The sequence below is a fragment of the Rhinolophus hipposideros genome (genome assembly GCF_964194185.1).
Source record: "Rhinolophus hipposideros genome assembly, chromosome: 11".
In the NCBI taxonomy this organism is placed as follows: Eukaryota; Metazoa; Chordata; class Mammalia; order Chiroptera; family Rhinolophidae; genus Rhinolophus; species Rhinolophus hipposideros.
In genome coordinates this window covers 71,549,849-71,562,622 of record NC_138057.1, presented here as the reverse complement: position 1 = coordinate 71,562,622, position 12,774 = coordinate 71,549,849, and the positions used below count along the sequence as shown (strand labels likewise).

Genomic DNA, 12,774 nt, shown 5'->3' with positions numbered 1-12,774 from the left:
AAACAAACTTCAACCTCCAGGCAAAAGATGGAAAAACCATTTGAAAGACTGTCATTTCTTAGAATTAAGGTAATTAATGGCTTTACTGTAGATCTATGAAATGTGAAGTCAGACAATAGCCCCAAATTTATTTCACCTTTTATTTTCATATGAAAATAGATTTTAAGCAAAATCCAAAAATAACTTTTGATACTATAAATGAAGAGAAGCATAAGTACACTTTTTTCTTTGTAACTATAGCTTTTAACAGGTTCAAATTTGCAGTTACATTCAGCATTGGTTTTATAACACATTTCCAAGACTAGAAAAAGATCCTCAGCCATCTAGGGCCCTGCTTTAAATGGTATACTGTTCCCAGGTGTACAAGTGGTTTACAAAAACCCAGGCCTTAATGGTACCAGTGAATAAACTACAGTGGAGTTTGAGCATCTGAACTCACTGGATCTTGATAAAAACCAAGTGGCATTTCAACTATGAAGTCAGTGAGGTAGTGGAGAAGGTATTTTCCTCAGATACAGTTCTGCAGGAACGTTCTCATCTGGCTGAGCCGTTCTCTTCCTGCAATAAGACAGAAAGGATGAATCCTTGAAACAGTAAAAACAGGTCTTAACAACAGTGATAGCATGATGGCTGATAGGTCAAATATAAGAGTACCTCTGGAAAATGTTTTAAGATGAACAAACCACTGTACAAAATTATCCAAGAAAAAAGTTAAAAGGGTCCTTTTCTTAAGACTGTATAAACTAAAATTCAAGACCTTCCCATCAAAAGTGTTAGTTAAAAGCACTATTTGTAACACGTACCCTGTGAGCAGGAAGCTAGGAATGGCATTAGTGTCGGTAACTGTCTGATGATTGTGATGGACCTTGTAGAACTTGTTGGAAGGAGCTCTGAAAAGGAGAGAGAAAACATTAGGTGCAGAGGCCGCCCCTCTAATTCTAACATATTAATAGTTCAGGATTTTATCCCCCAGAGACCTGGATGATAACAGAGACTCCAAAATAACTCTAACAATCTCACCCCTACCCATTGTGCCTCTAACACCTCTGTTCTCTTGAACTCTTCTGGCTGTCACCATGAGCTGGTAAATGAACCTGTCCCCCAAACCCCCATGCACTCATCTCCCGCAACTTAGTGCTGTCTTACCTCCAAAGCCACCCTTTCAATGCCCAGTGCCTCTGACGCTTCCTTAAGGCCTGCCCTGGGCCCCAGTACCCGACTTGGGTCCTACCACAGAAGGTTTTAAGGTGATCATATTTAAATCTTGGCTCTGCTACTGATGAGCTTGTGTCTATTATTACAGAGGCAACTGTCCTTGAATGTTCCTTGTGGCTCAACCATACCTATAATACACTGTTCTGTGGTGACGACAGATTAGCCCCTAAATCCTGGTTTTGTCTTGCCGTGACCTTGATATCATTTCTCATTTTATACAATTTCCTTATCTGTATAAAGGGATAACCCTACCTCCAGGATGTAAAAACGAGATGAGATAATATATATAAATAATTTAGTACATGCACACAGCGGGCACTCAGAAATGGTAGCCATTACCTGTCTCTGACAGTACTACTGTGTAGTACTACTACCAATCCAGGAATATACATCACCTTCCTCCTGAGTATTTATCTATGTCACAGAAAACCTGTGTTGTGAAATTCAGGGTTTTCTTACAGACCCTGGTTAAGAGCTCTGCGTTCCAACTCTTGCTGAGGAGTAACGGCACAGTCTGTCATCTGTCCACAGGACACGGGGGCCGGACAGACTAAGCTAGGACTGACAGCGGCCTCACAGGTCTCATCTCTTTATACTGACCCCACAGCGAATGAGGACATCCAGAAGTAAAGGACATTAATAGTAGAATTAACTACGTCCCAGTCTCCAGTTCTAGTCTGTTTCCTAAGCCATCAGTTTCTCCTCTTTCTACATCTACCAACCAGATGGTTCCAGTTTTCCCGGTAACCATGAAAAAACATGTCTTTCCCAAGACAAGTTTTCCAGCCATTTGAAGGTGGCATTTTTGTCCTTCTGAGTCTCCTCTAGATGGCGCACACCAGAGCTGTCAGGTCCTTTCCATGTACAGACCAGACCTTGTGAAGAGCCTCCTCTTACCTGGCTTGGTCCAAGCTGGCAGTCACCTGCAAGGGACGACTCCAGCTGAGACAGACTGGGGGACAATGTGGAATCCACAGAGGAGCTGGTGACCAATTCCCCTAAAGCGTCAACTTGTCTCCTCAAGCTGTGTAACGTGCCCTCTGTCTGCCGCTTCCCTTTGATTAAAACTTCCGCTTGCTTGGACATACAGTGTCGCAGTTGGGCCTGAAAGTGTTATGGTGAAATTTAGGGCTTTACACGGGAGAAATGTACCAGAACTGTTACTCAGTTGAACATTTGATAGGCCAATCTATCATAAAGTAGGAATGGCGACTAAAAACCCTCTTGTCCTAAACCCCGAGTCCATGAGATGCGCGCTCCTCTCGGTGCTGTTAGCGGGGCCTTTTCTCAGCCTGGTCTCCCCACTGTAACAACACACGATTCCCGCACCCCAGCCCCTCATTAAACTGCTGCCTCATCTCTCAGGAGAAGGCTGGTTTACACTTGATATCTGCAGTGTCTCTCCCAGTGTGTTTCATCTCAACCCCAGACCACTTTCTGGCTCTGCCCAGTGCTGTACCTTTGACGTGATTCTCGCCAAGTGTACAGCAGCTCTGTCCAACAGAACTTTCTGTGACGGGAATGTTTGCTCTCTGTGCTTTCCAATAAGACAGTAGTCACACATGGCTACTGACAGCTTGAAATGTGGCAACTGAAGAACTGAATTTTTAACCTGATCTAATTATAACGAATATACATAAAAGCCACACGTGTCTGGAGGTTATGGGACGTCAAGGCCTCCACTCTCTCCTTCGGCACACAGCTGCCTCTCCGCCACGCTGTGTAACTGCTGTTCTCCAAAGATGCATTCCGTCCTCTTGTTCTACCTCACTCTCATCTTCCAACTCCCACCTCTACTCCTAAGCCCAAATCTTTATGTCAACACTGACCACTAACTCCTAGACGCCTATTTTCAGCTGCCTACAGGCAGACATGCTTCCCTTCAAACTCAACACGTTCTGAGTCGAACAACTTCTTATCTGACACCTGCACCTCCTTGTCCAGTATTCTCAATCTTTCCCGCAACCATTGGCCTGTAAGCCAAGTGTTTATCGCTGTATCTGTTTCCTGTCCCAAATACTGAGGTTCTGTCAGTTTTAGTTGAGGCAAAGCAGCATTCCACAGGTTAAAGAACATGGGCTTAGCACCAGAGCTCGTGGTTTTGAATACTGAGCCCACCATTTACTGACTGTGTGAGGCCAAACTCTCTGAGCTTTGACCATGTACTCTTTACCATAGCTGGGAGTGCTGTAATAGAGCCAGTGTGACAGCCATGTGTGAAATCAAGCCATTTCCCCACTGTCCTCAGTATGCCAAGTATCTCACACTACGTAGGGATTTTTAAGAGGGCAACCTTGAGTCGATCTTCACGGTGACGCAGTTTCTCTCGCAGTGCTTCTCCACGCCAGTGTTCATCCTTTTTCCAAGGGAAAGGGAAACATCAAAGGGTCACCCAACATCACTATCAGTAACCAGCCAATCTCGCCCTCCTACCCTCCATACCCTCCAGCCTGTTTTTCAGCTTACTAGGGGAAGGTGGGAACCAAATTATCCTTCTACAGAGCCCAGAGAACAGCAGGATAAACCCTTACCATTATGTGAACCTGGGAAATATTCAGTTTTTCTTCAAAAGGTGACGGCCTCTCACTCACGGTGAATGGCAAATTCTCTTTCAAGCTTTCCAACCCTCCTCCTAGGTTTTCGTTCCTTTCCAAAATAGCTTCCAGATCTTCTGGTAGTTCTGGAAGAAACTGGTTGAGATTCTTCAGGCTGGTTCTGATTTCACCTTTCACCTCAGATTTAAGTGTCCTCATTGCTTCACTGATTTCCATTTGTCTTCTCTCCAAATCTTTTTGGTTTGCCATCTGAAGAGTGAGAGTCATATACCACCAGTAAAGTTTGAGACTTACTTGGAATGGTTTAATGTGTCATGAATTTAAAGATCTACAAAATGTCAAAAACTTATGATTGTTCAATTACTCAAGTATCTCTCAGCTACCAAGTAAACAATTTTACTGGCATTTTGACTAGAACAACTTCCATTTAGAAAAGCGTGGGCATAGTGCTCCCTGAAGGTGTATTACTCTACAGAAGTCAGTCTCTCTGGAGTTAGACGGAGCTGGATTCCAATCTCATTGCCAGTAAACATGACCAGTATGACTCTGGACAAGTTAGCTAACTGCTGAACCTCTGTTACCTCATTTATACATTAAGATAATGCCTTGTATTCAAAAATGTGAGAACTAGGTGAGAATTTTTATGAAGCACCTTAGTGGTACCCAATAAATGGCAACTACAATAATTAAATCCCAAAGAAGAAAATAGCCATTTACGGAAACAAAGTGATCTAGATTATAAATGCTAACGCTCGGGTCTTAGAAATGACCCGGTCAAATGCTTTCATTTTACAGGTGAAGAATCTGGTGGTTTGGGCCTCCAGAGGTTCCCACAGGTGCTGCAGGCTATGTGTAATACCCGAGATTCCTCTACGTGGCTCTCTCCACAAAGAGCTGAGTGAGGACAGTAGAGTCATGCCCACTGCTAGCTGCCCTTACAACTTTGCAGAGGCTTGGGGCCTTTAAATAAAACAGGATTTTTTTATTTTTTTTTTTAACCAAAGGGGCTATGCATGGGGTGGGAGTGGAGGCACAGAGGAAACCGAATGGCCGCACGGAGTCGTCCAGAGGACAAAGTGTGGCAGGTCAGCCGAGTGGCCACAGCAGCCTGACTAGAGTGTGCAGGGTGGCCCAGATGCTGACACCAACTAAGGGGCAGCAAGGACATCTAGGATTAGACTCGCCCGGTCTGAGCAGTGAACAGCTCTCACCGCTGTCACAATGGCTCTGTTGCAGCACTCAGCACTTTCACATTTCCAAAAAAATACTCCTCTGAAAGAACTACTGAAGGATTGAAATCGGCCTGAGCGCACGGGGCGTGGGTGTGCCTCCCGACCGCTTTGTCCTGGACACACCTGTTTCTTGAGCTCTGTGTACTCGTGCTGCATCTGGTTGAGCTCCTTCATCAGGCGCCGGGCCCGTTCGTGATTGTCCTGGGCCACCTGTTCGATTGTTGCCATTTCCTTCTGCATGCAGCTGTTCTCCTGCTTTTGTTCCTAGCACAGAGGGAGGAAAAGGTCTCTTGGCTCCAGCACATGGAGGTGTCGTTGTTGGCTTACACACTCACTGGTTCTAACTTCAGTTCTCATCTGGGCAGCAACTTCTCTAGCTATAAAATGGGGGTGATTCTACCTGCCTTATTAGCAGCTGTGGGAGAGGTGGAGTACATATGTGGTCAGCCTGTTAGTCCAAAGACTGAATCTTAGATCTGCAACATCACTTTTCATAATAAGTTACTTTCCCTTTCTGAGCCTCCATTAATTGTCTGCAAAATGGGAACAATGCTCCCCGTCATCACAGGGTTACTGGAAGGACTAAAACCTAGACATTCGCATACTGTCTTTACAATCATGTTGCCTATCACCAGTTGTAAGGGTATCATCTGTTGGAAAACACACATGGTTGGAAAGTTCCATTCCACAACAGGGCTCCATGAATTCCTCCAGAGGGGGTTAGAAACATCCATTCCTGTGACAGTCCCTACTGCTGCCCACCTGCCCCCATCCACCATAAACTGTTCAGAACTCATCTGAGTATCATCTCCCAAAATTTATTTCAGGGATAAAAGCATGCTACATTGGGCTTCCTGGATTTTGGGTAATGATTACTTAAAGCTAATGCTGACCAAAAAGGGCAGGATGAGAAAAATCTGCGAGCACTGACTGCAGCTGTGTAAATACGTCTTGAGAAGCCTTCTTTCTCCCAAGCCCCCTCCGCCCACCGTGGAGGGGTAAGCAGAGCTTTGCTAGCCAGGCGTCCTCTCTGCTTTGTGCTGACACTGTCCGTTCACGTGACCATCTTTCCAGCCAGCTCAGAGCTCCTCTGGGGCTGGAGCCCGACTTGGGCAAAACCTGCCATCAGCTTCAAGAACAAATTATGCATAAACACACCAAAAACAACAGGGCAATAGAGACTGGGTTGCCAGGTAATGTTTTGTCTACATTTGAAGTACTGTTTTAGTGTAAACATTTAAACCCATCGTTTCCTGAAAAACTGCCGGGGCGGTAGGAACTCACAAGAAGGTTTTTCTCCAGCTGGCTCCGCTGGATCTTAAGTGCTTCCTTCAGGCTGAGAACCTGTTTCTCAGCTTTCTTTCTTTCGGCCAAGAACTGGTTCCGCAAGAGGCTGAAGTCTGCCCTCAGAGAGTCCATCTCTTTCTGGAGAGCCAGCAGCTCATTTGATTTTTCCATTAATTGCTGCTCCCGTTCTGAAAGCTGTTGTTCTGAAACAAGCATTTTTCGTACTTTAGCAGAGGCCCCGGGGGTGCTGTGGGCAGACTGCATGACATGTCACCCACTCCTCGTCACTGAGTCTTTCAAGTGCCCCCTGACCCACATCAGAGCTCCAGAAAAAGGCCCCATAAGGGTGCCTCTTGACAGGATTGGTTCCTGGAGGGCCTGATTCCAAAGTGACAGCTGCTGTCTCCCTTGAGTCTTTGACTAAAAACAGCACCAATCCTGAGGTGCAGGAAACATGGAACGGACTGCCGAAGTGTTTTTTAGAAACCTGGATTTTAATAAAGGGAGGTGTGCCATCCTTCTTCCTTCATGGGAGGCGGTGCCGTGGAAAGAACACAGGACTTGGAGAGTCCAAGCCTGATGTTACAGGGGGACCCTCTCCTCGTGTTCAATGGGAATCACGTAGGCCAACATCTAGTACATAGTGAGTACTCAAGAAATAATGCTACTAAACAATGCTTATAAGTAAATCATGCAATTTATAATGCTCATAAATTACAAATGTTTCTGATAACCCTCTTTAGAGTAACACCCTAACCCAAATTTCACTTTGACACACTCAGCATATTTGTTAAGTTTCATCTTCACAATGAAAGGTTGGGTCTGGTTCTATCAAGAACTCCCAGAGAAAAAGAAATAATAACCCTTTCAGATCCCCCAGTCCACTGAGTTCACTCGGGGGGACATTTTCTGAGTATTATTAAACCCTGCAGCTTATGAAAGAAAAAAATCACTTACTGATGCTAGAACAATCGTTTACCTTGGAGTCCCATGTCAAATGCATGTGCATATGACTCAAGAGAGAACAGACAGACCCAAAGGCAAATACCTGTATTTTGGTATTTGTCAAATATGACAGAAATTTGTCACTGTCAAATTTGGATAGAAAAGTGTTATGTTTTTTTTTCACTGGTTGAGATAAAATGGGTAATTGTTCCCCAAACTCATAAATAATGTACTTCACAGAAAGTCTTTGGAGCACGTTTTGGCACTTCTTCACCTTACTGCCCCACTCTCTTGGCAGAGCATTCTCAAAAAAGGCAAGATGTCAAGTAAAAAGACTTAACAGTCAGTCTCGGGAGCAAATGCCATCACCATACAGATAATTGCTTCCTCGTCTTTTGCAGGAGGATCAAATGGGTACCTAACTTTCTGCTGTGCTTCTCCGGCCTCCCTCCTGGCTACGGCTATGGCTGGGTCTCCTTTACACACTTTATAAGACAAGGAGCAGAGTGCCCACCCCACACCTACTGAGTGATGTCCCAGAATACATACTGGTTTGGGAGAGCGTCTTCTCGAGGGCCTCACCCCACCTCTCCTCCTCCTGCAGAGTCCTGACACGCTCCTCAGCCACCAACAGCTTTGTGAGCACCTGGTCCAGTTTGCTTTTCTCATCTGTTAGTTCCTTTGCCAACTGCTGCTGCTGCTCCTTCAGTGTCACTTTACTGGCTTCTAACTTTTTTTCTTCACCTTCTCTCTCTTTCCGCAGTTTTTGAAGCATCTTAATAGAGAACAACCTCAGTTAGTCATAAAGTAACAAACAGTGTCCCAGATGAGGGAACTTGCATGGACACTAGACAGATTCCAGTTCAACAGAAAGTAGGAAACAGCCCACATGACAGGCAGTGAGTTCCCTTTACAAAGGTGATCAAAGAGGTCCCGGAAAACAATTTGGCCAGCATGTGAGGAGGGGATTCAAGCAGTAAATGGCACCTGGCCATCAAGGTTCTTTACAGGACCGACGTAAGGCCTTCTAAGGCCTTAACGGTCCACAAATATTAATACCAACGGAGGCAGAGTTGGTGTCCAATCCCCTCTGCTTCCACAGGGCAGTTAAGGGAGGCTAGTCCCAGGGCGGGGTAGTTCTCAGCAGGTTTCTGCCAGGGAAAAAGGCGCACACAAGTGACAAAGTGTTTCCTCTTATGTAAAATCATGAATGTGAAGTACCACGTCTTGTTGGGTTAGTTTGGCCTTGTTTTCCTCAATCTCATTCTGGAGCACTTGGAGCTGCTGTTGTTTTGTCTCCTCTTCTTTCCGGCAGTCCTCAAGCTTCTGTATCCACTCGCTGATGTCCTTCTGGAGCCGGGCCTGCTCACTGAGCAGTGAGTCCTTGTGCACGGTGGCCTGGAGCAGGTCCTTCAGGTGAGAGAATACACTGAAACTAACAAGGCCATCTTTACTAGAGGTGGCTAACACCACTCCAGAATTTACTCAGTCTGACAAAATGAGAAACATAAAAGTTGCATATCCTTTTTTTATCTCAGCAAACTTATACAAAGGTCCCCAGAACTCAATCATTGGCTTTCCTCTTTTTAGTACCTAAAAAAATAAGTAGACAGAAGATGTCAGAACCTCAGCAAGAGATTCAGTTCCTCTGAGTTTTAGTTCCCTTGTCACCAAGGAAGGTATAAACACTCACCTCACAGCCTTGCTGATAAGATTTTAAAAAGCTATGAATAAGGTTAATTCTTATTGAAAATGAATAGAGTCATAGTTCTGTTACCATTTGAAGTATTTATACAGGTTAAAAACTCAGAAAACAATAAATACATATTTCTTTCTTCAAGGAACCCAAATTGAACATTTTTGAACAGGTTACCATATTTCTAACAATACAGAATATTAATAAGAACCCATGTAAGACTTTTTAAAAGATAGGATACTTTGATTTTAAGTTTCATACATCTTAGAAACACAAACTCCTAAAGGTAGATGGAAGAGTCTACTCCAACCCCAAATCCTAACTCACATGGTGGAAACAGGCCCAGAACTTGAGGTTCTCTGAAACTCAAATGATAGCACTATTCTCACAGGACAACACTGAATTAGCTTTAAGAAGACCATCAGAAGCACCAGAGTCAAGAATTCACTCTATTCAATATTCAGTATCTGACAAGATAGAGGCCCAGATCTGGCGGATACTCTGCAGCTCAGTGAGTGGTCACATCTAAGCCCAGCCTCTGGAGGTCTCATCTGTGCCACAGATAAGAGATGGCTGCTGAGGGGTTGGGCTCTGCTCTAGCCACCACCTTATTTACCAACTTGGAGTAAAACATTGTTTGAATCAAGAGTTCTAGGGCTAAAATAAATCAGAAAATCACTGCTCTGCATCAACATTTTTGTGTATATGATGTTTGTGTTATGTAAATAGCCCTATGGCACCTGCTGGTGTGAAAAGGAACCGGTCTACTTTACCTGACATTCCAACCAATTCTCTGCCTGCCTTCAGGATATGCTAGAAGATTACATATTAGGCTTACCTGTTTTGTTAGGTTCACATGGTCTTGGACATCAGCCAGTTCCTCCTGGAGTGAGTTTAGTGCTTCTCGTTTTTCTACAGCAATAATATTGACATAAGAAATGCATATGTATGCATTTTCCAGATTCCCATCAGCTAGCCCCCCGCAGTAGAGTGGAAGTGAATTTAAATGTATTTCTGTTAAATGTATGACTACGTCACACCACCTAATTCAAGGCCATAAAAGAGAGGGGTACATGTGCAACCCAGATCTGGGCTTGGAGCCCAGGTTTTTAAAGACTTCCATGTTCAAAACCTCACAACTTTTTTTTTTTTTTTTTTTGTAAAAACAATACCTAGCGTTGATGACATGCATGGTTTAAAATCAAGTACCTTCAATACTATTGGTAGAAATATAAATTTGGTAGAACCTTGCAGGAAGACGGTTTGGGAATAAATTTTATACCTATACTGGTTTTGTCACTTACTAGATGTGTGAGCTTGAGCAGGTCACTTCTCTCTTAAGTAAGTGACAAGGAAACTAAGCTTAAGTTGCCTCATCCGTAAATGGGTAAAACAATATTTTTTATCTCATGAAACTGTTATAATGATTAAATGAGAAAATGCATATAAAATACTTGTATAAGGTCTAAGACATAGTAGGTGCTCAATAAGTACATTAGCTAGAATCACCTAGTGACTTCTAAATAATCATGTATAATTATAAAGATTTGATAATAAAGATATTATTTGCATCTTTGTTTTTCCTTTTTGAAACTATGCAAACACACATCCCTAGGAAAAATCTGGAAGGATATTCACCAAACTGTAAACAGGAATTATCTCTGAGGGGTGAGGTCAATAGTAATTTTTATTTCATCTTTTTCCTGTTTTTAGATTGTTCTTTAGTGTTTTTTTTTTTTTTTAAGAAAACAGCTTTGAGATGTAATATATAGACCATGTATTTCACCCATACAATTCAGTGGCTTTTAGTATATTCACAGATTTGTGCAAACATCACCACGACCTAATTTTAGTACATTTTTGTCACTTCTAAAAGAAACCCCATGCCCCTTGGCATGATTTATTTCTGAAATAAGGAAACTCAAACCATTCAAGAAGACTAACAGAAGGAGGAAGTCACATGGTCCCCGCCATGCTGCCTCGTACCTCGTAGCTGCTGCTGCATTGCTGCTATGTCTTTATGCAGTGAGAGCTTGTCTTGGTTCAGTTGGTCTAGTTCCCGCTGCAGTTTTCTGACACCCAATTCCAGCTTTTCCAGGTTTGATCGCTCCATTTTGCTGCTCTCTTCTGTAGCTGCTACAACCCTGCCATCCCAGCACAGAACTGTCAGATTACCAAATATAAAATGTTCAAGTGCACAAAAGCGACAACTGCGGGACAGTGTTTCACTTTCACCAGGCAGTTATGGAGTCTGAATGATTACACAGCCTAAAAAATTTAAAGCCCTTCAACTCATTTTCAAAAGAAATCTTATTTTTTTTTTGAAATCAGCTTTCCAAATAGGACATTTTTCAAAAAGTTAATTCACTACACTGGTTTTACAAAAATCAGGAATAAAAACATGACTAGCACTCAGAATTCCAAAAATGTGAGTGATTAACATGGATCTCTAACTTCTGACAAGTGAAAAAGCAGGAAACATAATTGGATTTGTCCAACACCAGACACGCATGAACATGCATTCTTTTACATAAATGGAATCACAGAGTATGGACTTGTCTGGCTTCTTTCATTGAGAATTATTACTGTGAGATTCATCTATGTTGTCGTGAGTATTAACTCCAGCTCTTGCGAGAGCGGAGCAGTATCCCACAGTATGGATATACTATAATTTGTCCACTCACCAGCTGCTGGACATTTAGGTTGTTTCCAGTTTTTGGCTACTGCAAATAAAAACTGTTATGAACATTGGTGTACAATCTTTGTATGGACATATGCTTTCATATCTCATGAGTAGATACGTAGGAGTGGAACTGCTAGATCTTCAGGCAGGTATATATTTGAATTTTTAAGCAACTGTGAAACTATTTTCCAGAGTGGTCTTACTAACATTTGACATTCCCGCCAACTGTGTGAAAGTTCCTCGCTAACATTTGGTGTGGTCAGTCTTTAGTTTTAGCCATTCTAGTAGGTGTGTAATGATATCTCATTGTGCTTTTAATTTGCATTTTCCTAACAGTTAATGGTGCTGCGCATCTTTTTATGTGCTTATTTGTCACCCACGTTTCTTACTTGAAATATACATTCAAATCTTTTGCCCATTTGAAAATTGGGTTGTTTTATATATATATATATATTATATAATATACATATATATATATATATATACTCGGTACAAGTACTTTATCAGATACATCGTCGTAAAGATTTTTCTCCTAGTCTGTGACATGTCTTTTCATTATCTTAACAGTGTCTTTTGAGAAGCAGAAGTTTTAAGTTTTGATGAAGTCCAATTTTATCAATTTAGTTTTTTATGGTCATGCTTTTGGTGTCATATCTAAAAAATTTTGCCTAACCCAAGGTTACAAAGGCTTTTTACCTATGTTTTCTCCTAGGAGTTTTACATTTAGGTTTTACTTTTAAGTTTGTGGTCCATTTTAAATTTTACATATAGTGTGAGGTATGCACTGAAGTTCATTTGTTTTTATTTTGGATATGGAATTGTTTCAGTGATATTTTTTGAAAAGATCATCTTTTCTCTACTGACAAAGATGGTTTTGCATCTTTGTCAAAATCGGTTATCCACATATTTGTGAGTTTACTTCTGGACTTTGTGCCATTGATGTATTTCTCTTTCTTCACACTAGTACCACAGTGTTGTGAATATCATAGCTGTACACTAAGTCTTGAAATCAGGCAGCGTTAGCCCTAAACTTTTGTTCTTTTTCAAAGTTGTTTTCGTGTCATTGCTAAAAAGTTTTAGATTCTATTCTAGGTCCTTTATATTTCCATATGAATTTTAGAACCAGACTGCTAATTCATATTTTAAAAGCCTGTGGGAATT

The 12,774-nt window shown here is 42.3% G+C and overlaps 1 protein-coding gene across 3 annotated transcripts in view; it reads right to left on the bottom strand.

Annotated features, from left to right (window-relative positions):
* Nucleotides 1–120: 120 nt before the first annotated feature.
* The window catches only part of CNTRL (centriolin), a 73,409-nt gene continuing 60,755 nt past the window's right edge, over nucleotides 121–12,774 (bottom strand). For all 3 annotated transcript variants that reach the window (XM_081065655.1, XM_081065654.1, XM_081065656.1), the window contains 11 exons: nucleotides 10,917–11,074; nucleotides 9,769–9,842; nucleotides 8,456–8,644; nucleotides 7,784–8,009; nucleotides 6,287–6,492; nucleotides 5,126–5,266; nucleotides 3,747–4,019; nucleotides 3,509–3,571; nucleotides 2,113–2,319; nucleotides 804–890; nucleotides 121–558 (listed from right to left, as the gene is read on the bottom strand). In XM_081065655.1, the coding sequence (XP_080921781.1) occupies nucleotides 831–890; nucleotides 2,113–2,319; nucleotides 3,509–3,571; nucleotides 3,747–4,019; nucleotides 5,126–5,266; nucleotides 6,287–6,492; nucleotides 7,784–8,009; nucleotides 8,456–8,644; nucleotides 9,769–9,842; nucleotides 10,917–11,074 (1,597 nt within the window). In that variant the 3' untranslated portion in view covers nucleotides 121–558; nucleotides 804–830. The remainder of the gene's footprint in view (nucleotides 559–803; nucleotides 891–2,112; nucleotides 2,320–3,508; nucleotides 3,572–3,746; nucleotides 4,020–5,125; nucleotides 5,267–6,286; nucleotides 6,493–7,783; nucleotides 8,010–8,455; nucleotides 8,645–9,768; nucleotides 9,843–10,916; nucleotides 11,075–12,774) is intronic.